The following is a 27,551-nucleotide window of genomic DNA, read 5'->3' on the forward strand; positions in this document are numbered from 1 at the left end:
GCCAATAGTTCCGCCTCTATCGCGCAGGAGCGTCACCTCTGCCGGGAGCGTGAGCTCGAGACAGCTGCGCATGCGTACAGGCTCAATTCAAGCGAGGCCTAGAGTCGTGTCCGAGTCTCCGTCCCCGGTGGCGCGCGCGCGAGGGAGGTGGCATTGGGCAAGCGGCAGCAGGTGAGGGACGTTAGCGGGGCCCAGCTGTTAGTCGGAAGCGCGTGGCCCCCCAGGGGATACGCCCCTCCCCTGCAGTCGCGTGGCTGAGGAGACGCTGGGTTGAATCCGTTCGGGGAAGGCCCCGTGGTCAGCCCAGGGAGGCGGGGGCACTGCCCGCCCGGGCCACGCCGCGAGCCCGGCCGCCGTCTGAACCTGCTTCCGAGCCCCTGCGGGAGTGGCGCGTCCAGCCGCCGCGGCACAGGCCTGCTGGCTGGGCAGAGCCTCGGCCAGGCTCAGGCAAGAGGTTTGTCTGAACACACCCGGGAAGTGAACGGCGATCGAAGTGACCTGCCCCCCCCCCACCCGCCGCCACACCGATGCTGCTCTGGCTGAAGTCGCGCTGCCCTCGGCAGAGGTCACCGCGCGGCTTCAGACTGGCCAGGCTGAGGGATGAGGGCAGGGAGCCGGGACGCGAACTGCCATAGTGATTGCAAAGACAAGGTGCGCGCGGTAGTATCGCCTATTGGGCCAGCCCCTGTTAGTGAGAGAGACACGAGGAAGAGCGCTGCAGAGCTCCGTAACTCCTCTCTCACCGACAGAAGTTGGTCCAATAAAAGAGATTTCCCTCATCCGTTGTGTCTCTAATATCCTGGGGCAAACACTGCGACAAGAACAACAGGCCAAACAGTGAGATTATGCAGCTGTTCAGCATTAGAGCTGGGCTGCTTCGTGGTTCCAGACTTCATAGTAGTCAGTTTCCTGCATTGTGTGTGGGAATCCAGGGCTGGTGATGATGAATCACTAGGAGAAAGGGCACCTATTAAAGGTGCTAGGGTACTTCTCACAAATCTTCATTCATTGGTTAGGGAAGTATGTTGATACCAGTGTTCCTCAGTATAATTTGGTTTAATCATTGTCATTCTCCTCACAGTCAGAGTGAGCTATAAGGAGGAAAGGGGAATTATATAGAGGGAAGCTGGTGAAAGGATAATTCTTCTTAATTCTAGAACTAGATACTTACTGTGCTATAGTATACTTACTAAAGGGAGTGCCCTATTCTAATTACAGAACATGTCTGGGTAAAGTCAGCTAAACTGAATAGCTTACTGTACACAATGTGCTTACTGTACACAAACATTATTTTCTTTTTAAAATGTGCTGATAAGCAATTTACTTTGCATATGTTAAAAAACCCTAACATTCTCATCTCTAAAAATAATAAATTCAAACCTAAACAATAAGAAAACAAAAATATTATTGTAAAAGCACAACATTTGGCATGATGACTTGAACAGAGGTAGAACCTGAAACTACTTTTAGCTCTTTTTTTTTTATTTTGAATTGAGGTCTTTTTAAATAGGAATTTTTTTCCTTTCCTCCAGCCTTACTTCATTCCTGCCTGACATCCATAAAATCTAGAGGTCAGTAAATATTGCATGCTCTGTTACCTTTAACACAACATTTATATAACTTATTTTAGTAATATTTATTGAAGTAACATTTTATTTTGTTAACATTTATATTAAGCGCTATATTTTATGGTTTATTGGTCTGTGTGTATTTTTACATTTTAGGTTTATCAAGTTCTGATTCAAAATTGTCAAAAAATGGCATCCAAGAAGGAACTGACTAGCGATGAGCGGTTTAGCCGTGTTACAAAGGATCCTAGGTTTTGGGAAATGCCAGAAAAAGACTGCAAAATCAAGATTGACAAAAGATTTCGGGCTATGTTTCATGACAAGAAGTTTAAGTTGAAATATACTGTTGATAAAAGAGGCCGCCCTATTAATCACAGCTCTGCAGAGGATATGAAACGGTTCTATAATCTTTCAGATTCAGACTCTGATCTTTCAGGAGTTGACACCAAAGTATTTGTTGGAAAGAAAATGAAGAAGAAAAAAAAGTCAAAATCAAAAGGAGGAATAGACTCTGGGAAATTGCTTGACAAACCTACTGAAGGGGAAAGCAAAATAGTTAATCAGGAAATGGGCCACAAATGTGGAGCTCCATCAAAATCTGACGACTCCCAGAATGGACAGAAAAGCATCACAAGGACTGCCAGCTCATGTAGCCCAAAGTTGAAAAAGGACTATAAGAAAATTAATGTAGAAATTGATCCTACACAGGATGATAAAGGACTCATATGGAAAGGGAAAAACAAGCAAATTGTGGTGAGCTCAGATTCATCTCTGAGCAAACAAGAGACTTCAAAAGCAAGTAGTACTAAATCAGTCAAGGCTCCCAAAACAAAGTTTTCTTTAGAGGAAAAGAAAACTAAATCAGGTTTGTTAAATTTAAGAACATGTTATATATCTTTTTTTTTAAAAGTATGTATTTGTCTTTTACAAGGTCAGACAAAGTGTACGAGGACATCTTATTGGACCAACTTGCAAGATCAGTCATTTAAACAACTGATCTAGCCTTTTCTGCTTTTAAATAAAGCTTCTATATGTGCAGTTTCATCTTACTGGGAGAGACTAATTTTTAAACAATGCCAGTGGTAAAGCTGTTTCACATTTGTTAGGACAGTTTGAAAGAATAAAATGGTGAAGACATCTATCAATACATTCACCAAGGGAATTAGAAAGAAACTTAAGGTTTGATCCAGCAAACAAAAATTGCTTTAGCATCTGAGCAACTTTCATCAACATTCCTATGTGTTCACAGTTTTAGGCCCTTTGGGAAGAATGCTATTTCAAAAGAGAACTGGTACAGATTATTAATTCATTCAACTAAGAAAGGGAAAAAGCATACTTCTTAAAAAAAAAAAAAAAAAAAAAAAAAAAAAAAGGAAAATGTGTATGCTTCTACAGTGTACTTAGTATTGTCAGAGTCATTTTTAATTGCTGCAGTCTTATTTCAGAACTTGAAATTGATGATGCAGTTTTGGTATAATGTCCTGTGCATGAATAGTTGTGTTCTCTTATTTAGGATTAAAACTATCCTGATGTTGAGACTTGAGGAAGGAAAAATTTAAAATATTCAAAGCATTTTGGAACAAATTGCATATTGGAACTAAATAGTAAAGTAGTTAAATGCTTCTTGATTCAAAAGTCTGAGATTGAAGATGTGATGTGCTTTTAATTTTTTTGGCAAAAAACATACTAGAATGAAATAACATTCATACTGTTACTAGAAAGGATGAGTGGGCAGGATTATTGATTTTTACGTGTTCAGACTTTGAATTATTATTGTTTTAATGAAGTAGCATTATATTGTAACATCTCTGTAGCCACAAGGATTCTGTGTTTGTCACTGTGCTGCACCCTATAGCCATGATGCTTCGTAGTTGTAGCAGGATAGAATTCTGATTCTTCTGCTTCAGAAGAACAGATGCCCACCCATCACTTGAGCTAAGGGAGAATCTCCTTTAGGAGTTGTCAGAGCTGATTCCCCACTCTGGCACTTTGAGTGCAGAAGGTGGGGCCCGTAAGGATTTTAAAAATGAATACTGGCTACCCCAGGCTGGTATTAAACTCCCAAGGTCACAGCTTCTCTCTGACCTTGGGTGGGTAGATGCTGCCACCACCCAAGTGCAAAAAAAAAAACCAAAACTCCTTTTGGAGAACCCAGGAAGGAACACTTGGGAATTCCTTCCTGTGAGGTACCCTCAAGCCCTTCCTGGAAAGAGTGGAGAAAGAAAGCAAAGGAAATCAACTGTTGCCACCAGCTAATTAAACAACATATGCACAAACCATGTAGGGACACACAAATCCAATCCTGTTCTTAAAAAAGGTAAATTTTATTAAGCTCAAAAAGAAAGGAAATAATTTGGAACTTAAACCTTTTGGTAGATCTTAAAAGAAACCATTACAAAAATTAATCAAGATAGCTCTCTTAAGGTTCAGCTTAAAGGTTACAAGCAAAACAAAAGCATCTGGGGTTAGCACAGAGGAGTCCACAAGGCAATAAGAAATAACCCTAATCTCATCTTCCTAGACATTCCCTGATTACTTACATATTTGGCATTTCAGATAAGTAGGGTTACTTAGACTGTAAGCTTCTTGCAACAGGAACCAAGTTATAATTTTTTACATACAATATCAGGGTTGGAAAGGACCTCAGAAGATCATCTAGTCCAACCCCCTGCTCAAAGCAGGGCAAATTCACTGTTAATTTTTTTTTACCCCAGTTCCCTTAATGGCCCCCTCAAGGATTGAACTCATAACCCTGGGTTTAGCAGACCAATACTCAAACCACTGACCTATCCCTCCTCCTAATAAAGCACCATACACTCTTATGGGACAGCATACACATTTAAGTAATATTAAATCTGATATTTACCTTATTCAGTGAATAAAGCTGCTTTTGCATATGAACAAAGTAACATCAACAAAAGCCAGTTAGATGAAATTTCTAAAAATAAAGGCTATTTTGATTATGCAGAATCTAAAGATGACGGAGAGGCAGGCGAGGAAGAGGAGTCGGAAGATGACGGAGAGGCAGGCGAGGAAGAGGAGTCGGAAGATGACGGAGAGACAGGCGAGGAAGAGGAGTCGGAAGATGACGGAGAGACAGGCGAGGAAGAGGAGTCGGAAGATGACGGAGAGACAGGCGAGGAAGAGGAGTCGGAAGATGACGGAGAGACAGGCGAGGCAGATAGTGATGTTGATTCAGAAGAAGATGAAAGTGACAGTGGGCCTGATCTGGCTAGGGGGATAGGAAATATTGAAACCAGTTCTGAAAGTGAAGAGGAAGATGATATGTCTGCAATATTTCCAAAGGTGCCAAAGATTGAGCATGCCTGGAGAGAACTGCATATGGATGCTCCTCCTGCAGATGAGGTAACATTTTGGAATAGTCAGTGATAGTACAGTATACAGAATAGACGAGGATATTTCCGTGAATAGAAAAATGACTATAACTGATCAATCAAATGAATAGAGTGGCAAAATTTTTATAGCTAATTATTAGAGCTATCAAGCAATTAAATTAATTGCAATTAATCACACTGTTAATAATAGATACCATTTATTCAAATATTTTGGGTGTGTACTACATTTTCAAATGCATTGATTTCAATTACAAGACAGAATACAAAGTGTATAGTGCTCACTTTATATGACTATTTTTGGATTACAAATATTTGTACTGTAAAAAAAAAATAGTATTTCAGTTCACTTCATACAAATACTATAGTGCAATCTCTTTATAGTGTTTTTTAATTACATAACTGCACTTGTATGAGGTGAATTGAAAAATACTATTCCTTTTGTTTATAATTTTTACAGTGCAAATGTTTGTAATAAAAATATTATGATGTGAGCACTGTACACTTGTATTTTGTGTTGTAATTGAAATCAATATATTTGAAAATGTAGACAAACATCCAAAAATATTTGATACATTTCAATTGGCATTCTGTTGCTTAACAGTGTGATTAAAAGTGCAATTAATCACGATTAATTTTTTTGAGTTAATCGCATGAGTTAACTGCGATTAATTGACAGCCCTGTTTGTTTATACTATTTAGTATGTCTCCTTTAGGGGAGCCTTATTGAAAAGGTACGTTTTTTTATTTTAGAAAATCAGTATTCTAGAGATGGGAAGGGTGTAAGTTGCTCAGGAGAAGGGAGAATTCTTAATGCTGCTCCTGATGTGTTGGGTTTCTGAGTTCACCAGGGCCTCCTGTCCAAAGAGGAAGAGAATTTGATCTTAGAAATCTGGGGATGGGGGGAAGCAATGACTTGTGCAGGAGGAGTGTCTGGGAGGATGGGGTTACAGTGGTGGGGGAGCAGGCAATGACTTGTCCAGGAGGAGGGTAAAGGAAGTATCTTGCTTCTGCCTCTGGAAGAGTGCTTTCTGGTACTGAACTCGCTCGGCTCTCTGTAATCAGCGAGATGGGCTCCTTTCAGCTGAGCACACCTTGTTTGCAAGGGTCAGTGGATTTTACCTCAGGGGCTGGGCATGTGGCGGGGGAGGAGAGGCTGATGCAGGAAGGCTGAACTCACCAGGCCCCTGCTCTCTTTGGGGTGCCCTTGGAGCAAGGAGCTGGCCAGGGGCATTGGAACATGGTATGGTGGTGGGGTCATTCCCCAGAGTGAGTGGCCAGCGGAGGCATTGGAGCATGGTGTGGGACCAGGTATGTGTGTACCTTGGTCCCCAGAGTGAGGGGACAGCCACAGAGGGTTGGTCCCTTGAGCGAGGGGGCAGCCAGGGGCTTTGGGGCATGGTGCAGAGGGAGGTGAAGGCATTGAGGTATGGCAGGGTCAGGATACCTACCTCTCTGCCAGAGCTGGGATAGGAGCCACTCTCCTCTCCCCTTCCCTCCCTGCTATCCGGAAGCGGATTGGGTTACTGCTCCTGACCAGACACTGTCAGGTCCATCCACAGCTGATGCCTCCCTCCTGGCCCAGATGCATGTGATTAACATCATTAAAAATATTAACAAGTTAATTTTGTTTTCAGTTAATTAAAGGCATTAACTGAGATTTATCGACAGCCCTACTAATTACTTATTAGTTCGTATTTGCTTGAAACAATTAGACATATTGGCTGCCTAAAAGTGAGCAATTTAGTGCTAATGCGAGATGCATCAGTTGAGTTCATTTCTGCATCTCTTGATGATAGTGCTCTTGGTCCTTTGCTGGAAGGAGTATTTCCTGTTGTTCGATTATGAACTCTGAAGCTTATTTTGACAGAGTTTAAAACTCTGTTTACCATTAGTGTGCTGGAAGCTTTCTCTGCTAAGTGTTGAGAGGTCTACTCTAGGCCAGTGGTTCTCAACTATGGGTACATGTACCCCTGTGGGTTCACAGAGATCTTCCGGGGGTGCATCAACTCATCCAGATATTTGTCTAGTTTTCATAAAAAGTATTAGTGAGATCAGTGCAAACTAAAATTTCATACAGACAACGATTTGTTTATACTGCTCTATATACTATACATTGAAATATTTATATTCCAATTGATTTATTTTTTAATTATATGGTAAAAATGAGAGAGTAAGTAATTTTTCAATAACAGTGTGCTGTGACACTTTAGTATTTTTATGTCTGATTGTGAAAGCAAGTAGTTTTTAAGACAGATGTAATTTGGGGGTATATGAGACAAATTAGACTCCTGAAAGGGGCACAGTAGTCTGGAAAGGTGGAGGGCCACTGTTCTAGGCCATTTATCAGATTTTAAGGTTTTATTTTGTAAAAAGTAATTGTTCCAAAGGCAGACTTTCAAGTTTGTTTTGTAATATTGCCTGTCATCAAATGCAGACAGACATTCCTGGTGCTTCTGCTGCTGATCAAACTCAAAGTCATGCTTTCTGTAATGACGCTGAAAACAATGTTGTCCCTTCTGCGCTAGCAGCTAAACTTTTTTCCAAGATTACATCAGGGGGACCTGTTGCTGTCAACTCTTGTCAGGAAGGGATCTGTTTCCTTTTAGATCTTCAGAAGTTCTCTGGGAAAGCAAAATTAGCAAGAGCATTAGAGCTGTGGGTAAGAAGCAGTATAAACTGTCTGTAGTCTGAAACTGTAGATGCACTCTAGGATAGTGAAAGATAAAGGCCATCATACAGCACATTTTATGTTTGAAAAATAGTAAAGCCCGTTTATTGAACATTTCTGTTTGCTCTGTAGTCATTGCTTAAGAACCATGGAAGCATCAGTGATATCAGCTGTTGTGGGAGATGTCATTCTTATGTTCTCTAAAGTTCAACACAGTGTGACTTCATCAAAGGATAGTAACTGGAAAATAAGATATTTCCTCTCTCAGCAATCAGCACCCAAAAATCTTATTACAATTAATATATTTTTACTTTCTTCTTCAATGTAGATAACAAGTAGATTGGCAGTTTGCAACATGGACTGGAATAGGCTGAAGGCTAAAGACCTACTGGCTTTGTTTAATTCTTTCATACCCAAAGGGGGTGTTATATTTTCTGTAAAGGTAAGAACTATTTGAAATAAAAATAAAAGCATATTTTGATTCCAGCAAGTTGCTTTTCTTACCCATTCCTCCTGCTGACTTCCTTTCGCCTCTCCCTATTCAATTGATTTGTATTGGTCCTTTATAAAATAAATGTAGGCTATCGCTCGACACTCTCCCTTCCATTGATGAGTGTTCGTGTGGAGATGATAAACTGACACAGCTTCATTTGTGTATGTGACATTGGTTTCAGTCCTGTTCCCATTTAATTTGGTGGCAACACTTCTGTTGATGCTAAAAGGAGTTAGAATCAAGTACTATGTGCAAAAGCAGCATAAAGTTTAAATGCTTAATTTCCCTTAGGTCATACAGTAGATTCTCTAAAATTCTATTCTGTGGTATAGGTGAGGCTGGTAGCACCATCTAAAATCTTGACTTCCCAATGCTTCCAGTTATTAGACCCTGTTTTCAGTTACAGTACTTGTAACTTTACCAGATTTAATCCATTTGAGTTGAAATTTTTTATGCTGGGAGTCTGCCTCAGGCTGACCTGTTTTGGAAAATTTCATCCAAAATAGTTTGGCCATTTCTGAGAATGAGGCTAGGCAAAAATATGTTTTGCCCTTGTTAAAAAGAACAAAGTGGAGGTTCTGTGAGGGGGGAAAAAAATGTGATCGTATAATTAGACAATCACACTGCATATACACAGGCAACCTTAATTTTGGCATTTCCTAACTTTTGAGTGCTTAACTTTGCAATGTTTTAATGTAGTTTTGTATGTAATATACATAAACAGAGCTGTATTGTCACTAAATGAGTAATTTTTACTACAAAAACTGTGTGTGTAAATTACACATATGCACTGTAGCTCTAACTTTGCATTTTAAACTACAAACCTAGTTCACCTGAAAATGCACAGCCAGGGTGGATGTGAAAATTTTTCTCCCAATTCAAGTTATAGATTTCTTATGAGTGAAATAGTATTTCAGAAACATCACCAGTATTTATAACTAACCCAGTAACTCTGTTCAGGCTATTTACTGTGAAATAGTATATTGTTTTCTGATACATAGGAATATTGTCTCTGGCACTTAATCTACTGCTAAAAATAAATTTTCTTTGTCCAAAACTTTTAATTACAATTGAATTAATTCCATTTTTTCAAAACACATTTACTCATGTGAGATTGCATTGGCTAGTCATTGCGTAAAGATATTTTTTCATAACCATGAAATCTGTTAAGTTACCCTGGACCAGAAGATTGATGTTAAAAAGATGTGAGTGAAATAGCTACAGTATTTAAAGATTGCTTTCATCTGAGCATTTACTACATAAAATCCATTACATAAATTCCTCTTGGGGAGTATTTTTCTACATACAAGAGTAGAAATACATTTAATAAGAGGTTGGGTTTAGAGTGCTGAAAGTTAGGTGGTCTGAGCAGCTTTGGTCTTCTGTATTTTGTTTGGTTTTGTTATATATTAGGGTTGTTTGTGCTCTTTGTTCAAGGGTTTTTACACTCTCCCTACCAAATGCATTTGATGTTTGCTACCAAAAGAATTGGCAAAGTTCTACTGTTCTTTACATAATAAATTGAATGAGATAAATTAACTGGGCACTTGATGCTCTCTCATATAAACATCCCATAATCTAAGCACTCTTCGGTCTTTTTGTTCCTGCTGAGTACTGTAAATGATGGACTATAGAGAAGTATCTTTCTAATTTTTTTATTTTTTAAGCTTGACTGCTTCGTATTCTGTTCTGCTTCTATTGTTTAGTCAGTTTCCCTTTTTTTATATGAGTCTTTAACACAACGGAAAGAAAAGCGCATGAAACAAATATGACTCCAATCCTGCAACCTGAGCTGCATGGTTAGACCCCTGAACCTGAGTGGAGTCCAATCAATTTCTGTGTAAGGTTCTGTGTGAGGGTATAAAGTTTTGCCTGAATGGATCAGCTCTCAGGATCAGGGCCTTAGACAGCCAAACCACAAAAACTGGCAGGGAAATTGAGCTCAAGTATAATAATTAAATAGCTTCATTGTTCGGTTTTCTTTTTTGGCAATTGATTTCAAATTGATTGTGTCACATTAATTTTTTCACAGCTGAACATTAATTCTATAATCACAAATTAATATTGTTTTTGGTTTTGTACATCAGTTTAATCTGAACACACTTATATGGTTTCTTACCTTTTTTTTTCCTACAGGTAGTCATATCAAAGTCACTGAAACTACTTGTATGCTTAATTTTTAAGCACGTGTAAATGTGTTCAGGATTGGATCCTTTAATGTTGTTTTCTCACTGGAAAGAAAAAAGTGATGCTCAGAACTCCTGGCTTGATAGATTTGTTTTCTTTTGGTTGCTGTACACTGCACCTGTGCAATTGGCTTATGACCTTTATTTGTAGATTTATCCTTCAGAGTTTGGAAAGCAGAGATTGAAAAAGGAGGAGCTGCAAGGACCTGTAGAACTATTAAGTCTTCCAGAGAACGGCACAGAGCAAAATTGGTATTAATTTAAACTACAAATGGTTGACAGTACCCTTTTTTAATGCTTCTCCACCTTTCTAGTTTTTCAAATGGTGTTTTTAATTGAATCTGACTCATATTCATATCTAGAGAAGTTGTGGAATCTCCATCTCTGGAGATATTTAAGAGTAGGTTAGATAAATGTCTCTTAGGGATGGTCTAGACAGTATTTGGTCCTGCCATGAGGGCAGGGGACTGGACTCGATGACCTCTTGAGGTCCCTTCCAGTCCTAGAGTATATGAGTCTATATACTTGAATAAATTTGTTGCGACATAAAACTTAAGGCCCCAGTTGTGTAAATTGTTCCATGCAGGCCATTGGAATACATGTGGGTGCAGAGGTTCATCTGCATGGGTTAGCTTGCAGCATTAGAGTGTAGCTTGCTAAAACTTAAATCTACCTTTTAACCTTTACATGCTAGATCAAAGTAAGAACTGATCAAAAAGACTGTTTTGACATGTTTCCACCTTGAGGACTTAGCTTCTAACAAAACATTCAGCATCTCACAGAGCGATACCTTAGTATTTAATAAAGTGCAACATTTTTCTAGCCACTTAGCAAATAGCTAAGAAGTTTGTGTGGTGAAGACGGTTTTTGCAAATAATACCGTGAAATCTTAATTATTTTAAAAATGTTTTTTCATACATTGTGCATGTCTATATCTAGATGGAGATTAGTTTATGCAAATAGCTCATTTTGAGTAAAAGACACTGGAAAATGTAGTGGGACTATGTGAGTTACTTTTCACCACTAGATGGTGATATCCCATACCGAAGAGTAAAATCATAATTGACCAAGTTACAGAAATGGGATACATTTAAACTGAAAATGCAGAAAGTGCACTTTATTTATGAACTGGAGAATTTCCCCAAATTAGCAACTTTAAACTCATATTTAATGCTCTTAGGAGCATTGTCACAATGGTAAACAAAAGAGAAAATTGGAGTACTTAATGCACAGCATACTTCTCTAAAACTTGATTCTCAAACAAGCACAAGAAAATACTACTTTGCTGCCAAAATTTGTACCTATGTTATCAAGAAGAGGCTTAGTCCTATCCCATGTTAAGTAATCAGCACTGAGGAAAATGTTTCTTCAATACAATATCCTGATTTTGGCTCCAGTCTTGGAATGACATCCATGCAGTTAAACCTTTATGCATACCTGTCCAGAGTCCCATAGAAGTTGTTGAAAATCTATGTAGCATAAGATCTGATCCTGATGCAAAGTCAGGCCCATGTGTTGGTAATATATGATTTTAAGAAGTTAAGTTTGCAAAGTAATTCTGAAGTTGCAACTTTGTTTCACTGTTTTAACAGAAGTTATTTGGATGTTGTCTTCTCTTTTGTAGGATTTGTAGGGAAATGCTAAGGGATTATGAGTTCAAACGACTGAAATACTTCTATGCAGTGGTAGAATGTGATTCTCCTGAAACAGCCAATACAATTTATGAGGCGTGTGATGGACTGGAATTTGAAAGTAGCTGTTCTTTTGTAGATCTCAGGTACAGCAAATGGTGATTTTTAAAAAAAAAACAAAACATTAAAGCAAGTTTTAAAAAATTAGAAGAATAATGCAGTTTACTTCCATCAAACTTTTAGCAAAACTGTATAGTACCTTGGGAAAAATATATGCATTTTGGTTATATCTGGCTTTGTCAGAAAAAGCAAAAATCCCACCCTAAAGAGACTGTTCGTTTGTTTTCAAAAGGGGTTCAAGATACAAATATTACTACATCTGCTTTTTCAATCATCTTCTACAGTCAAGTAAAGCAGTAGGACACTAATAGAAAAACACACTGCTAGTGTTCTATGTCTGCTTCCTTCACCTGAGGCACGAGGTTAACTCGTTCCTTTATTACATTTGTTTCAATTAATAGCAAATGTATAGCTGCTATTGTCTTCAGGCTGTGCATCTTTGTGCTCAGACTTTGATTCAAAGTCATAAAGCTTGATCACTTCAAACCTCATATTTTAAGAAGGCAGGAAGCTAAACTTCAGTCCTGCTTTATCACCAGACTATTCCTTTGTTTGCACAGAAAATCATTCTGATGTGACACTGTCAATAAAAATAATCTCTGTTAGATCCCAGTTTTGTTGAGGACTTGAAATTGCATGTGATGGGGAAAAAGCTAAGGTGTATTACCTCATAGACACTAGGTGTTGTATTTCAAAGGAAATGACTAAGATGTATACTTTTGTGTTCCTGTTAATGAAACTTTCACATCCTAGAAAGATCTTGTCTTACAGCAGAGGAACCTGTTTGAGAATCCCCAAAGCCTTTCTTTTCATTTGCTTAACTTGTTAAATTAGAAAAATAAATGTTTTTGGAGATGTACTGGGTAGCTTTCATTGTCAGGCAGTTGCATTTCAAGGGACATAATCAACTTGAAACCTACTCAGCTTTTTTTTAAATGAGGTTAAATAGTTTCAGGTACTAAAAATACACGAGGTCGCATGGCTAATTGTTGTGACTTTACGATCATGTTTTCTGTTTTTAAACAATGTTTCTCACTGACCTACACAACATGGGAAACAACAAAATTGTCTTTACACCAAATTCAGTCACGTGCATGAAGATGACTAACTGAAAGGGGAAAAATATTCTCTAGATATAAGCATCTTGTAAAAATGGTATTTAAACAATTTTCAGACGGCTTTTTGATTAAGATAATGTCTCTTTAGAATTTCACAGCTTCATATTGACTTCCATTTGTCTTCAAAATTGCTTTATTTTTCTTCCCTAATTTGTGACAATACTGAAAATAATCTGAATTGTTCTAGTAGATCTATCCTGAAAGAGGAGATAGTGCTTGGAAAAGTGAGGTTAGTGTTTATAAAGGTGTTTTCCTTTCATCTCAAAAATGCTGTGGTCAGAATATGAGAATTAAGAAGCAAAGTTGAGAGATTCTGTCTCCGTACATATTCTGTGTCTTGATCTTCCAGGAAAAACATAAGTCCAGTGATATATTTAGGGTTATTTTAAGAATCTCGTACTCGATATTTTTAATTTGTTTACTTTGATTTTTTTTAATCAGTGTTGTTTGCACATATAGCTACTACTGGCCAAAAAAAAAGTATGCATCCTAGGGTCTCTAATCCATCCTGTTTTAATGATTTATAGTTAACTTACAAATCATACCTGTTGGAAGCATTCCATGCCTATACTGGCCATATGCAAAGTACTAAATATTAAAAATTCAAAGTAATCAATTTAACTTCTTAAATTGTAATTCTTTTAAAAAATTAATTTCTTACCTTTTTCCACAAGATTTTATAAAATACAGAGGATGTGGAAATTGAATGTACAGTGCAAATATTAACTTGTGTGATATGGTTTTTATCCTTTCCCTGTATGTTGCTCTGTTTGGGCTTATCCACTTCTTATCCTAGCAAAATCTTCTGCATTAATGTGCAAGGATTTAATTAGAGAGAAGCTGAGCCTGTAAGTGTTTGTTCTTTTGAAACATCACAATATGTGTTTGAATAACAAGACATCTTCTTTGCCTTTAAGATTTATTCCAGATGATGTTACATTTGATGATGAGCCAAAGGACATAGCCTCAGAAGTGGATGGAGCTGCATATAAACCAAAGTACTTCAGATCTGGTGCTATGGGAACGTCAACGGTATCTTAACAGTGTTTTTGTAACCCTATGTAATTTGTTGAGCTTTGTTTTTCTTGGTTTATGTAAGATATATAAATAATGGATTTGTGGCACTGGTGATAGTGGAGAAAGGATCCCTGTATATATTCATGATTGTAGAGATGTAGACTTCAAATAGATATTGTATGTGTATGTTACAGAGGTATAAATTATGACTAGAGTTAAGACTGAGTTTCACACTTTAAATGGATTCAACCTCATTGTTATAAATGAATAGTAGTGTTTATTATCCTTAAATTTAGCCCACTTTCAATTTGAATACAGAACGAAATTTGATTATTTAAAAGAAAATGTTAATTGGACTGACCTGGGTATTTTAAGAAATGTAGCACCACTACTTTCCTGTTCTATCACAAATGATCTTATTAATGCAATAGGAGACTCTTCAGACTTTCCAGATAGCTAAAACTCATTGAAATTTTGAGCATATAGGAAACACTAGAAGAAACTAAATACTATGCATAGGGTACGTTAGATGAAAATATATTGAAGTTGTTGTTTATATCTACTTGATTTTATGGAGATGTGTGGTAGCAGCTCCCTAGTTAAGACTTAAATGGTTCTTAAATGCATAAAATATTGTTCCCTAAAAGTCAGTAGCCTTTTGAAATGAAATTTCAGTCATACCCTTTGATTTCTTTTTCTTTGTTTTCTCTTGTTAAACTTGTAATAGGAAGTATTACAAACTGCACTCTGGGCAAAAACATAAGCTTTACCTTTTACATTTTATATGTTCTTTTTTTCTAAAGGTGGATATCACATGGGATGAGACAGATCATGAAAGAACAACTTTGCTACAGAGAAATTTTAAAAAAGATGAACTTCTTGACATGGATTTTCAAGCTTATTTGGCTTCATCTAGTGAAGAGGAGGAAGAGCAACAAGGTACTTATAATTCTTATGCAGTGTTTGCTTAAGTTATGAGCAAAACAATTCAAGATCATACACTTCGTAGGTTAGTAATAAACTCCAGATAGTTTTTAAAACTATTTTACTGATTTAAACTTTCTTCCTTAAATATGATTTATGAGGGACAGTATTTTGTCCATAGTAAAGGTTGTAATAGTCAGGAGCCATTATGGAGAGAATGTATTCCCTTCAAAATTAAAAGTGACTATTAAAGGGCCAAAAATGGAGTGGTACCCTTTTTTGTTTGTGGTATGTAAAGAAGTCCTGAAGGTTCTGGGTTTTTTTTGTTTTTGTTTTGTTTTGTTTTTTTTACATTCAGCTATGTTCTACATTGGGAATTTCTGTGGTGACTGGAGAGCTAGTGAAATGTTGAAAAAACTAGAGCAAAGGGAATGGAAGCTGTACATTTGAGAGGGGAAACATTTTTAGGTGTACTGTTCAACCCTTTTTATTTTGGAGGGGGGAGGGGAAGAGAACTGCCTGGTTAAGGTCAAAGACAGTGAGCATTGATATAAAGGAAGCATTTGTTCTAAATATTCTATAACGTTGGTCTTTCAATTAGAGTGTGGTGTGACAGCTCATAGTAAACAGAGATATCAAGAGGTCCTCCAGCAAATCAGGGAAGATGAGACTTTAGACATTCCTAATAATAAGGAAACACACACAGAGACACAAACCACCGTTTAAGTTGTTTGTAGGTCATTTTTAAGAATACAGTCATGAGCTGTTATAAAGGCCTATTTTGACACCTCCCACCCCTATAGCTTTGGCTGACAAAATTGGTTTGGCCCCGCAATTGGCATTTACACTGAAGGGTGAGGAGAATTTTTCTCTAATATTTGAGGAGAATTAGTCAGACTGCTTTTAGTTATAGGTCTTAAATGTAGTCTTGAAATTTTGTTTCTACCTAACATTTCATTCAATACCAGGAGCTTAAAAGCAGCTTTTCCTTTCTACACAATTAACTGTTAAAACTCCTCTAACTCATGTATGAACTGTAATTGAAGAAACTGTTCTACCAATTGTACTTTTGTTACACAATTGTTTATTGAAATGTATTGGTTATACTTTTTGTAAGAGATCTGCCATCCAATAGCTGGTTGAACTTCAGGAAAAGCAGAAGATGTTTTCCCTGAAGTCCAGTGATTGAATATTGCGGTGGTGAAGCTAAAGGATGAGGGCTCTAGTCTCAGCTTTTTTATGGTTTACCTCTGTGCTGTGGTTCCCAGGCCAACTTGCTGCAGTTTTTGTCCTTTTTTGGGACTCCCTATTTTTGGTCCACACTCCACCCTTACCCCACAACACTAATCCTGGCTGATGTGGAGGGGAGGCCCTGGGCTGGACCAAATCTGGGGGTGTGGTGTTGCAACCAGGCATGTAGGGTCACAGCACCACTCAAGTTTGGCTCAGCTGTCCCTGACCCCCCATCCTATGATGATGGGGGCAGCCAGGTGAAAGCTGAGCGGTGCTGTGACCTCTTGCACCAGGTCTCAGTGCCCTGAGTGGGGAGCCAGGCCCAGCACCCTGGGACTGGAGCCACCGCTGCAAGCTGAATACATGGTGGGATTGCTCTCCTCCCACGCAGACCTCCCCTCCAGAGCAGGCTGGGAGAGGTGTATGTTTGCCTAGGTGGGTTAATCTGGTCCTGGACTTGACAATCCATCTAGAACCTTCCCAGGACCAAATGGTTTGGGAGTTGCTCAGTAGTAGCTTTCTCTCTAATACTGGTAGTTTTAACTTAGAAGTGTTGAAATTCATGCCCTTTAAAAGTTTGCACTGGAAAAGTATTTTTTGATTACTTTCAGAACAGTTTAGGATTTCTTTGGCAAGCTTGAAATACCATTTTTTTTAATGTCCATAACTTGGAGGAGATTAAATTTTTTAAATGATATTCAGATATCAAACTTTTTTCACGGTGTGGGGATTTTTAAAAAAAAGTTTGATTGTAAACTTGAAACAGTATATAGTTACATTGACTAGAGCATAGGATAGCAATGTGAAGACAACTACAAAAATCTGCTTATTTGGTACAGTGACTTGTGCTTTAAAGTCTGAATGGCCCAATCTGTGCTTTATAAAGTCTATGCAAGGCAAGGAGATGCTGAGGAAAAGCTCCACAAGGTAATGTCAGATAAGGAAGACTAGAAATTGGGGATCTCAAGTTCTGAATCTCTGTAGCTCATGGGGTGGTGAGAATCGTGCAAAGCTTGTGAACTCCACAGATTGATTTAATATATGTCTAGGGAACCAGGTGTCTTGCAGAGTTCAAACTTCTGGGTTTCAATCAGAGATGCAGGAGGGGAAGCTAGGGACCCTGTCTAATTGCTGGAAAGTCTACTGGCCTTGCATTCTTTAAATAAGGAAATTAATAAACAAACTTTCTTTAAATCAAGATTGCTATTGTGTATTATAATAAGTAACTTTGTGGTTAATCTTTCAAAACATGCAATTCCCTTATGCAAGACTGAGCATTTGCAAGTATGGAAATGGAGAGTTCAGTGTACAGATAGATATTCAAACATACACAGATGACATCTCTAAAATAAATATTAATGTATAAAATATTGTGTATTCATGAAACAACCTTCTCTTCCCCTGAAAAACTGTCTAATATCCATTTAACAGGCATATTGTAATAATGTACTTATTATAATAACTATAATACTGGTATTACACTCTACAGACTTGCTGTCTGCTTTTCTTCTCTATGGTGAACAGTTTAATTAGTAGCCTGGTTTGTATGGGGTGGGTTTTTTTTGTTTTGTTTTTGTTTTTTTCCCCCTTCAATCTCCAGCCTCTGAGTATAGTGAATTGAATTAAGGTAGATATGTGGTCTGTGTTTGGAAAGTGAGGTCTTTATCTTGGAGTAGGAATGTGACTAGGGTGGTTAGCCGGGCAGATTATTTTTTTTTGGCTTTGGAATAGTGAATGAGTGGGAGAAAGGTGTTTGTCTCCTGATCACAGCTGGTGATTAACTTGGGGAGGGTGGATTCTCTCGTCCTTATATAGAGGATAAGAGGGAAGATGTGGGGATTTCTAGCTAATAGGTGATGAAGTAGAGCTACATGCTGTGGATGAGTAGTGATTTAAAAGTTTGTAGTCCATACTTCATTTATATCTATAGCACATGTAAGAGGGTTTCTGGTAGCATGGTGGGAATCAGTGTGCAGATCTAAAGTCGTTTTTTGGAATCACATTTTTGGATAGAAGAAAGTTTTCCCTGCATACTGAGAGGTCCACGTATATTTTGCTTAATGAGACTTTATATTTTAAGTACACTAAATCATAACTAAGTATGACCCAAAACTATTAAAATTTGTAACTTTGATTCTTTTTAGTGACAGTTATCATCCCTGAAAGTTTGAATCACCAGCAAAGAATTTGATTGCTGCAGTTATTGTTAGGCAGGAAAAATCTTTACCAAGATCTGTACTATTTCTAGCCTGTCTGATTATGAGAATATTTTTCTCAAGTGTCTAGTGAATTCACTAACCTCATTGGAGTCTGTGTTCAATCCTCACTAAAGGAAAAGAGATGTTATTGTTAGTTACTGTCTTTTCTGATATTTTTAAAAAGGAGCTGGATGTACAGTGTCTTTCAGTTCTTGCAGGACCCTAGCCTTCTAAAACTGTACAATTGTGGATGTAATTCCCCTCTTCAAAACCTTTTAGAGAGTATTATCTGGTATTACCAGCTCAATTAAACATTAAGGGGTATTTTTAATATATTTTCAAAGTTAATGAAATGGAAGTGCTGTGATTATATATTTAGGTTTTTGTTACTCGGCACTCCTGCATGGTAGTGACATAATGTAGTGATACTGTCTTGCAATCAGTTTTCAGTTCTGTCAGTTTTCTTTGGGGTGCAAGGAGAATGCAATATAACTTTAGTAAATCCTTTGGTATGTATTAGTCAACATGTTGTCATTTATAGATTCCTAAATTCCCTAATTTGCTGTCCCTCCATATAAACTTTCTGTAACCATACCACCACTGTCATAAAGTAATTTGGAAGGAATGTAAAATGTCTTGAAGCTTTGGTCAGTTCTTTCAAATAGTTTTAAAAACTGATCTGGAACACTTGCACTGTATTAAAGAGAGCTAATAATCAGAGATGGGTTACAGGAACATACAGGAGAGATCTTTCCATTTTGTTTCAAGGAATTGCTCCAGATCTTTTACTCGGAGCCTAGGGAATTCATCTGTCAGCAACCCCTGCTTGGTAATATCTTGCCAAGAATAATGCCCAATTGGTCCTCATTTGATTTACGGATGAATTTTTAAAACACATTGCTAAGATCTCCTCCTTTTTTTTTTTAACTTGTGTGCCTCAGAGCAGTAGGGGAAGGGCAAATAGTCTAATGTTTCTTAACTCTTGAAAGATTTCAAGTGTGCAGTGAGAGGTAGTGCATGTGGTCGGGGTGATGGTGGAAATGGACCTCCACAGTGAGTGACCCAATATCTTAGAGTTTCAAAAAGTTCTGTTACTGAAGAGGGGTGGAACTGAACTGTCATCACACTTGCCAGTACATTTTCAACATGGAAAGGTTTTGCTTCTAATTCTGTTTTTAACAATAAGTTTTTTAACAGAAAGAAATACATTGCTATTTCTTTAACACGTTCCTGATGTTTTATTCATTGACTTGTTGGATGGAATCCTGTCATGTATCCCATATTATTATTGTGGCACAAAGCACAAACAGAAAAAATGAATTTCAGCTGTTTGAATGGAAATGTAAAAGTGTGATAGGGTGGAAAGAATGTTAGGCACTTTTTTTATTTTATATTTTTTTAACTTATAAAAGTATTTTATTTATAAATAGTGTTTCTTTTACCCCATCCTAGTTGCTTTTATATGGATTTTTTTAAAGTAAAAAATGTCTCCCATGGCTGTTGGTATTGCTGTCATAAAACAGTTTTGTAATGTCAAGCATTTCAGTGACCTGGTATGTTGTGGTTCACAGCACAAAATACCTCCATTTTTTTGCTTCTGTATTTTTCTTTATTTGAGGTAATTTCTTCCAGTCACTAAGCCTTTGTACTGTGAGTTTAAAATCTAGTGCCTAGTTGCTATTTTGGGGAGGAACCACAATGATCAGTTTGGGTATTTTTAAGGACACTCCAAATTAGGCACGTTACCCAGAGTTTTCTGAACCCAAAACTAGGGTAACTAGTCCTTTGTTTTCCAGGTGGTTTCAAAACATAAATCAGTGGGGATACATCTCCTCTATCTGATAAGTGATTGGTACCCCAAAAGCCTTGTTTTTATTGAGTCTAAAGCACACATCTGAAATACCCCAGATATAGTTACCATCTCAGATTTTGGGTATCAGGTGGTAAGCAGCAGGTTTCTGGGGCCAGCCTTCCTCCTTACTGCTGGGGAGTTGGATGTCCGTCTCTTAACTGGTTGAAATCTCTTTCCGAACTTCTCCAAATTATACACTCTAATTAATCTCTTTTCATAGGTTGCTCTAAACAAAGCACATAACTCATAGTAACCCCTAGTGGGCTAACAGTTTCCCTAACTTCAGCAAATAACTCATCATTCTACTTATCAGCAAAATGACTCCAAGTAAAAAAACAAAACAAAACTCATAGTCGTAGACATGCAGGTCCAAGGTCATGAATCTATCATTTTATCTATCCTTATTAGCAACACTGCAGCTCTTTTGTCTGCTTAGGCAAAGGCCAAACTATTCCTGACTACAAGGTGATCTTGCTTTTAGTTAACGTGTCTGAGTATATAAAATGGCTGTGGTTATGTCAACTCCAGTTCTCTCATAACAATGTGATTTGTGTAGTTAATTTCGTAGTTCTTTCATTTTGTAATATCTCACTAGAGATAAGAAAATATTCTCTTATCCGCTCATCCTCCTGCTTAATTCTTTCAAACTAATTAATAGACCAAAACTGACTACCATAGAAAGCAGTTATAATGAGCCTAATCTCATATTGTACCCATAAGTCTCTGCATGGGTGGACTTCTGTGGAGATCCTGTTTACTACAGCAGGGATCTGCACAGGGAGTGGAGTCTACTGCAGTATTCGTGCCTAATGTGATGGAGGCAAGGGATCTGTTTTGTGCTCTATCACCAATGATGGCTCTGCGCAAATACAGATGATGAATATGAATCAGCTCTTTTTAATCTACAAATTTTAATTTTATTGATAATTATATTTAAAAAATAAAATCCAAACAATTTCCTTTCTGAATCAATAAACTTTGTCTAGCCCTTTAAATTTGAGGGTAACATTTGAGTTATATTTTGACTTTTAGAAATACTGAAGTTATGAATGTGGCTTTTATCATAAATTAAAATACAGTACACCCAACTTTTTATAAATGAGCAGTTACAAAAGAAAATATACACACATTTGTATGTATTTACACTTTTTCCTTCAATACTTGCTAGATACAACTGGACAATGATATGCAACAAAATTGGATTAATGTGTCATTTGACAATATATATTTCTGAACTGTATTAAACAGGAGGTCATTTATGCTGGCTCCCTATCACTATACCTACTACGGTTGCCCTAGCAGCTCCCAGGCGTACACAGTCCGGGGTGCTGTTGTTCTGCTGCTTTGACAGTAGTAGTGTGGGTTCACCTCTTTAGAATGTTCATGTTCAGTTATTTTGGCATGCTGCCAACATCTTTCAGAGGCAAAGGAAGTGATGGGAATTAATGACTTTACCAGTTTATAAATCAGCTGAACCTAAATGGAATTACATCAGACAAAGGAATGGCACTTTTCTAACCTGAGTTTCTCTGTGAAATTACAGAGGTTTGCTGCAAACAATAAAGGCATCAGAGTTTTGCAACCAAAAAAAAAAAGTTTGCAGGAATCTTTATAAATGAAAAGTGTTAGCCTAAATATAAGGTTCACTACTAGCTCCTGTAAGTTCAGACAGAAATCTATAGACTAAACTACTAGGCGTTTATTGGCTTTTAATCTAAATGCGGTACAAGACTAGGTGGAGCCAGTCCATAACAAAAATGTTTTTCACTGTTCCATTGTAAGGAGGGATGTGAGCACTTGTATTTAGGAGCTTGTATTTTGGTGGTTTATAAACCCTTTTTTAACAAAGGCTTTTTTGAAAAGGTATGCTATATATTTGGGCCTGAGCCTCTTCTGGTAAGGCTTGCCTAAGTTTCTTGTATCTAATAATCTAAAATTGGTTCTCTTGTTCCCTACTTTTTTTCTTTCTGAATTAAAGGTATTTTAAGTTACGAACCAAGGAGACTTACTTTGGGGAAATATGTGTCCATCTCTTGTTGTTCAAAATGGTCACTGAATTCAGGAGGAGTTTCGTTTCAGTAGAGTTTCATGCAGAAGAATGACCAGATGTGACCTTTTATGTTACTTTTAGGGCCCTACCAATTTCACATGAAACGCATCACGGACCGTGAATTAAGCCCTTCCCTGTGAAATCTGATGCCCCCTTGTTCCTAGGAGTGCCTCAGCAAAGAGGGGTCCTAGCTCCTGCTGGGCAGGGCAGGGACAAGACTTGTCAATCTCCTGCACAGCTGCTCTGGGGGAAGATGGGAGGAGATCAGACCCACCTCTGGGTGCCTCCCTCTGCTTAAGGACACTCTCTGGGACTGGGCAGCAGCCCCAGAGGTTCCTGGAGTTGTAGGCGACTTGTGGAGTTGTGTCCAATCTTCCCCATGCTTTTGGTAGCGACCCAGCAAAGGAGACTCCTGGCTCTGGCTGTGGGGGGACAGGACTGCACCCCAGAACCTTACTGACTTGCACTGGTCAGAAGCCTGACTGATGTAAGCTCATTTCTTAGTTCACCGCTCTGACAAAAGGGTAGTGGACGTGTGATAGCTCTTGTTAACCTGAACTGAGATTCCCCAAGCACTTCAACCAAAACCACACTGTTTTAGATAAAATATAAAACAGATTTATTAACTACAGACTGATAAATTTTAATTGATTATAAATAGCAGGCATAGAGATCTAAGTTGGGGGTACCTAAGAAAGAAAAATAAATGCACAGTTTAAATTCTGACTTTAACAGACTAAGCAAGATTTGAATCAAACAGTTTCTAACACTAACATGTTAGACAGCTTACAGTTCCTCAATACACAGACTGGATCCTTTCCAGCATTGGACCAATCTCTCTGGTTCCAAGTCTTTGTCTCCAGACAGTCTTCCAGCTGTTGAGATGGTGTAAGGGCTTGTCTACATCAGAAAGTTGCAGCGCTGGTGAGGGAGTTACAGTGCTGCAACTTAGGTGTACACATCTGCAGGGCACCACCAGCGCTGCAACTCCCTGTTTGCAGCGCTGGCCGTATTCCCGTTTTGTCTCGGGTGTAGAGGATCCAGCGCTGGTGATCCAGCGCTGGTAATCAAATATAGACACTTACCAGCGCTTTTCTTGACCTCCGTGGAATAAGCAGGTATCCCAGCATAACTGAGGAAGCCTCTGGTAATCAAGCTGGTCTCCTTCCCCGGGTTGCTCTCGCGTTCCCCGAACCCCGAGCAAGCAGGTCTCCTTCCCTGAGGTTTGCTGGGTGGTTCCGGGAACGCGAGAGCAAACCGCGGCGAAGCTGGTCTCCTTTCCCGGTTTGCTCTCTCGTTCCCCGAACCCCCGAGCAAGCAGGTCTCCTTCCCTGCGGTTTGCAGGGTGGTTCGGGGAACACGAGAGCAAACCGCGGCGAAGCTGGTCTCCTTTCCCGGTTTGCTCTCTCGTTCCCCGAACCCCTGAGCAAGCAGGTCTCCTTCCCTGCGGTTTGCAGGGTGGTTCGGGGAACGCGAGAGCAAACCGCGGCGAAGCTGGTCTCCTTTCCCGGTTTGCTCTCGCATTCCCCGAACCCCCCTTGAAGCCGCCCAATAGCGCTGCAGTGTGGCCACATCTAACACCACTTGCAGCGCTGGTTGCTGTTAGTGTGGCCACTCTGCAGCGCTGGCCCTATACAGCTGTACTAATACAGCTGTAACAACCAGCACTGCAAAATTTTAGATGTAGACATGGCCAGTGTGGGCAGGGAGGGAGAGAGGCCAGCTGCTAGAAAGATCCTTGCTGTGTTATGGGTTAATCTGACTCAATGGTGTACATGCCTTCTCTGAAAAATCTCTGGGATAGTGGATTCTTTTCTTAATGGGCCATTAACGCCTATCTGGCCCTCCTTTGTTGCAGCTGACAGGCTGGCTGTGGGCTTCTCCCAACATGTTTCAGTAACACAGAAAGCAATACTTTACATACAAACCTAGTACATCCAATTCAGAAGGATATTAATGTTCAATAGATCAAGACTTTTAAAATGATACCTCTGAAGGCATACTTTGTACAAAACATCATAATCATGATGACAGGGTGAATATGGAGGTTCCACGGTGCTACTTTGAGGTACAGTGTCACAGGGGAGTGTGTGTGTGTGTGTGTGTGTGTGTGTGTGTGTGTGTGTGTTGTGGCAGCATGTTGTCTCTTTAAGCAGAGCATTCACCAGCCTGAACACTTGTTCAGTCAGTAGCAACCACTCCTGAGCCAGAGGCTGATGCACAGGCAGGTGTCCTTCAGCGGAGAGCAGGTACACCAGTGGGGGAAGGGGGAGATTCTGACATCAGCCCACCCTCACCCCTCCCACCCCCGACTCTGTGCAGGAGGGCAGAGCAGACTCTGCAGCACAACTCCACAGCAGCTTGACTCTTAAGTGGGGCTGCACTAGTTCACTCATGCAGCCTATCCTGCCGGCCTGCCGCTGCGGCCCTAGTGCGGCGAGGAGAGCAGGATTTCGCATTAATATTTTGATTGTCTGCATTCTTGTTAAGGCAGATTTCATAGGGCCCTAATTAAATTTATTTCCCTTTGGACTCCAATCAGGTATCTGTGAGGGATGGGACGTGAGGTCTAGTGCTGTGATGGCAAACATTTTGTGCATTACATGCCAAGAAACTGCAAAGGTAGTATTTTCACACATGACATGCCAGAGGAGAAGAGCTAGCAGTCACGGAATTCCTGCTGTTGCATTTTGGCAGTCAGCTATTCATTAAAGGCTTGTATTTTCTTTACAGTGTTGTGCATGTTCTACCTATATAATCTGATAGTCATGTTCTGATGTCAGAGTTGTCAGTTAATTGTTGAAGATAGTTAACACAAGTACAGTTGAACCGAATGGGTCATCAGCAAAGCTACAGTTAGTTTTTCATAGGGGAAAAAAAGAATCTGGCAGTGTTTTCCAAGCTCACAAAAACTGTTTTTAGGAGGTTCTTCTTCAGTCCTTCCATGCTCAGTATTTGCCAGCTGAGAATTGAAGTCAACAAACCTTGTTTTTCAGATAGCATTCTACTGGAATGCAGTGAGCTGTCTCTCAGTCTAGCCACTCAGGATCTGTGTAGTAGAGTCCTTAACACTTTGTGTGGCGGTCTGAATTGTAACGTCTATCTGTCAGAACTTAAACCATCCTGCATAAGTTTCCAGTGATTTCTCAATTGTATTTGATTGGTAAATTTCTATGATGTTGCCCAGGATATCCATGAAAGTTGCTGAATTTTCCAGATGTTTTCTCAACAAAGCGAAGTATTTTAGCTTTCTGTCATCCAAGTCTTGAATGTTTCCAGCTTCTTTTAACAAGTTTTGGTGTCAAACGTGATGTTTGCTGTCGTTCTGAATCTTGAAGTTTTATATTTGGCTCATGGGCATGTAGAGTGAGGCCAGCAAAAAGCATCGAGTCACTCTGCTGTTGCCAGCTGAGGATAATCTTGTCCCTTTTGATCTAAGAATAAACTGACTTCTTCCAAACATTCCATGATTTCAAGAATATGGCCTTAATTTAATCATCTGACACTGCTATAAATCAGCAATCCTGCATGTTGAGACTCTCTACTTCTAAATGTTTCACTTGCTTAGTTAAGAGCTCTTAAAATGATAGAATTCACAACTTGAATCACTGCTCTGGAAATATCTTTCTTTGACATTTCTGTCTATATCAACGGATGAATCAGTGCCACACAATAATGGCCAATAGTACAAAAAATCAGAATATATCTACAATTTTTTAGTCCAGTTTTCAATTGCTTGTTTACTTTTCATTCATATGTTAGAACTTTGTCTTTAATTATCTTTCTGTGCAAGGCAATTCTTTATTTCACTTTTGGTCTAAAATCTTTGAACAAACTATTGGCACAGAAAAACATTGTCTCCTTAATCACAATCAGAAAGTGGTTTATCATGCTGTGCAGTACAGCATGACACTTGAAAACTAGCAGCAAGACTGTTTGAACTATGAACAGACTTCGCACACACATTCAGCTGATTCTGGCCTCCCAACAGCTTTTGTCAAATGTTTTTTGTTGTTCTCTAAGCTAAGATTGTTTGAAAGTGATGTTGAACATTGACTGTTTTAGGAACTGTTCACTGAGCAAAGAAAACACAATTCTTTGCCATTTGAAAGTGGAAAGTCTCTTCCATTACCATGACTGTTTAATTTTACCTTCTTAAGTAACATTCTTTGAAAAATCAACAAAACCAAAACACTCAGAATTCAGATTTTGACATTGGTTTGAATATGAAAGTCTGCCTTCCTCAGCTGAACCAAGTACTAGAAGAGAGTTGACTCATGAATGATTCTCTCAGAAATAGGCCTAGTGCTAAAAATCAGTAACCAATGTAAAATTTAAGGGCAGCCTCTTTGACCATGAGGACACTCTCTTTCAACGCAATAGAGCTGTCCATCCTCCCTGCCCCCAAGTAAGAATTTGCCTTCCCCCCTGAATTCAGGGCTCCAGGCATGCACACAAGAATTTCCCTTGCTTCCTAAGCAGACACCTCTCTCCTGGCCCCTTTCCAGAGAGAATGTACCTTTACCATTAGCAGGGTTCTCAGAGATTAGTTTCCAGCTGCTGCTAGACAAAGTGGAAAACAGCAGCCAAGTTAAAGGTCTGCTTTATCTGCAGTCCTCCCAACCTGGGGAACAACACTTCTTGGGGTGAACAGTAGAAGAGTAGAGCAAGCAACAGCATCAGTTTCACGATCTCTAGCCTTAAAGTAAAGAGCTACTGTATCTTGTGTGTTAACCCTTGCACTTGAATAGCAAGCAACAGTGATGCTGATCTGCAAATATTGACCATCCTACCCATCAAATTTGCCTCTGCAGGGAAGTGACGCTTAAAAAGTGTGGGGGGGGAATAGCTCAGTGGTTTGAGCATTGGCCTGCTAAACCCCGGGTTGAGTTCAGTCCTTGAGGGGGGCCATTTAGGGGTCTGGGGCAAAATCAGTGCTTGGTCTTGCAGGGGGCTGGACTCAATGACCTGTTGGGGTCCCTTCCAGTTCTGTGAGGTATATCTCCATATATTATTATTGAAGTAACTGCAGCATTTTAAAAGTGATGTGGATGTCTAAAATGTCACGTTTTCTAAAAATCATAAATCGAATTGTAACTCTGGTGGTACACTCTGTGTACAAAATAATCCACCACAA

At 39.0% G+C, this 27,551-nt stretch overlaps 1 protein-coding gene across 9 annotated transcripts in view; it reads left to right on the plus strand.

The window, feature by feature from the left end:
• The first annotated feature begins 78 nt into the window (after window positions 1–78).
• The window catches only part of ESF1 (ESF1 nucleolar pre-rRNA processing protein homolog), a 62,192-nt gene continuing 34,719 nt past the window's right edge, over window positions 79–27,551 (plus strand). The window contains exons 1-10 of one of the 9 annotated variants that reach the window (XM_030557978.1): window positions 80–171; window positions 1,533–1,571; window positions 1,725–2,433; window positions 4,537–4,704; window positions 4,741–4,934; window positions 7,921–8,034; window positions 10,423–10,523; window positions 11,896–12,048; window positions 14,058–14,172; window positions 14,961–15,096. In XM_030557978.1, the coding sequence (XP_030413838.1) occupies window positions 1,758–2,433; window positions 4,537–4,704; window positions 4,741–4,934; window positions 7,921–8,034; window positions 10,423–10,523; window positions 11,896–12,048; window positions 14,058–14,172; window positions 14,961–15,096 (1,657 nt within the window). In that variant the 5' untranslated portion in view covers window positions 80–171; window positions 1,533–1,571; window positions 1,725–1,757. Of the gene's footprint in view, window positions 172–435; window positions 455–517; window positions 652–1,532; window positions 1,572–1,724; window positions 2,434–4,536; window positions 4,935–7,920; window positions 8,035–10,422; window positions 10,524–11,895; window positions 12,049–14,057; window positions 14,173–14,960; window positions 15,097–27,551 lie in introns of those variants that run through there. The other 8 variants (XM_030557979.1, XM_030557980.1, XM_030557977.1 and 5 more) reach the window with 8 other exon arrangements.

Source organism: Gopherus evgoodei, chromosome 3 (genome assembly GCF_007399415.2).
Source record: "Gopherus evgoodei ecotype Sinaloan lineage chromosome 3, rGopEvg1_v1.p, whole genome shotgun sequence".
In the NCBI taxonomy this organism is placed as follows: Eukaryota; Metazoa; Chordata; order Testudines; family Testudinidae; genus Gopherus; species Gopherus evgoodei.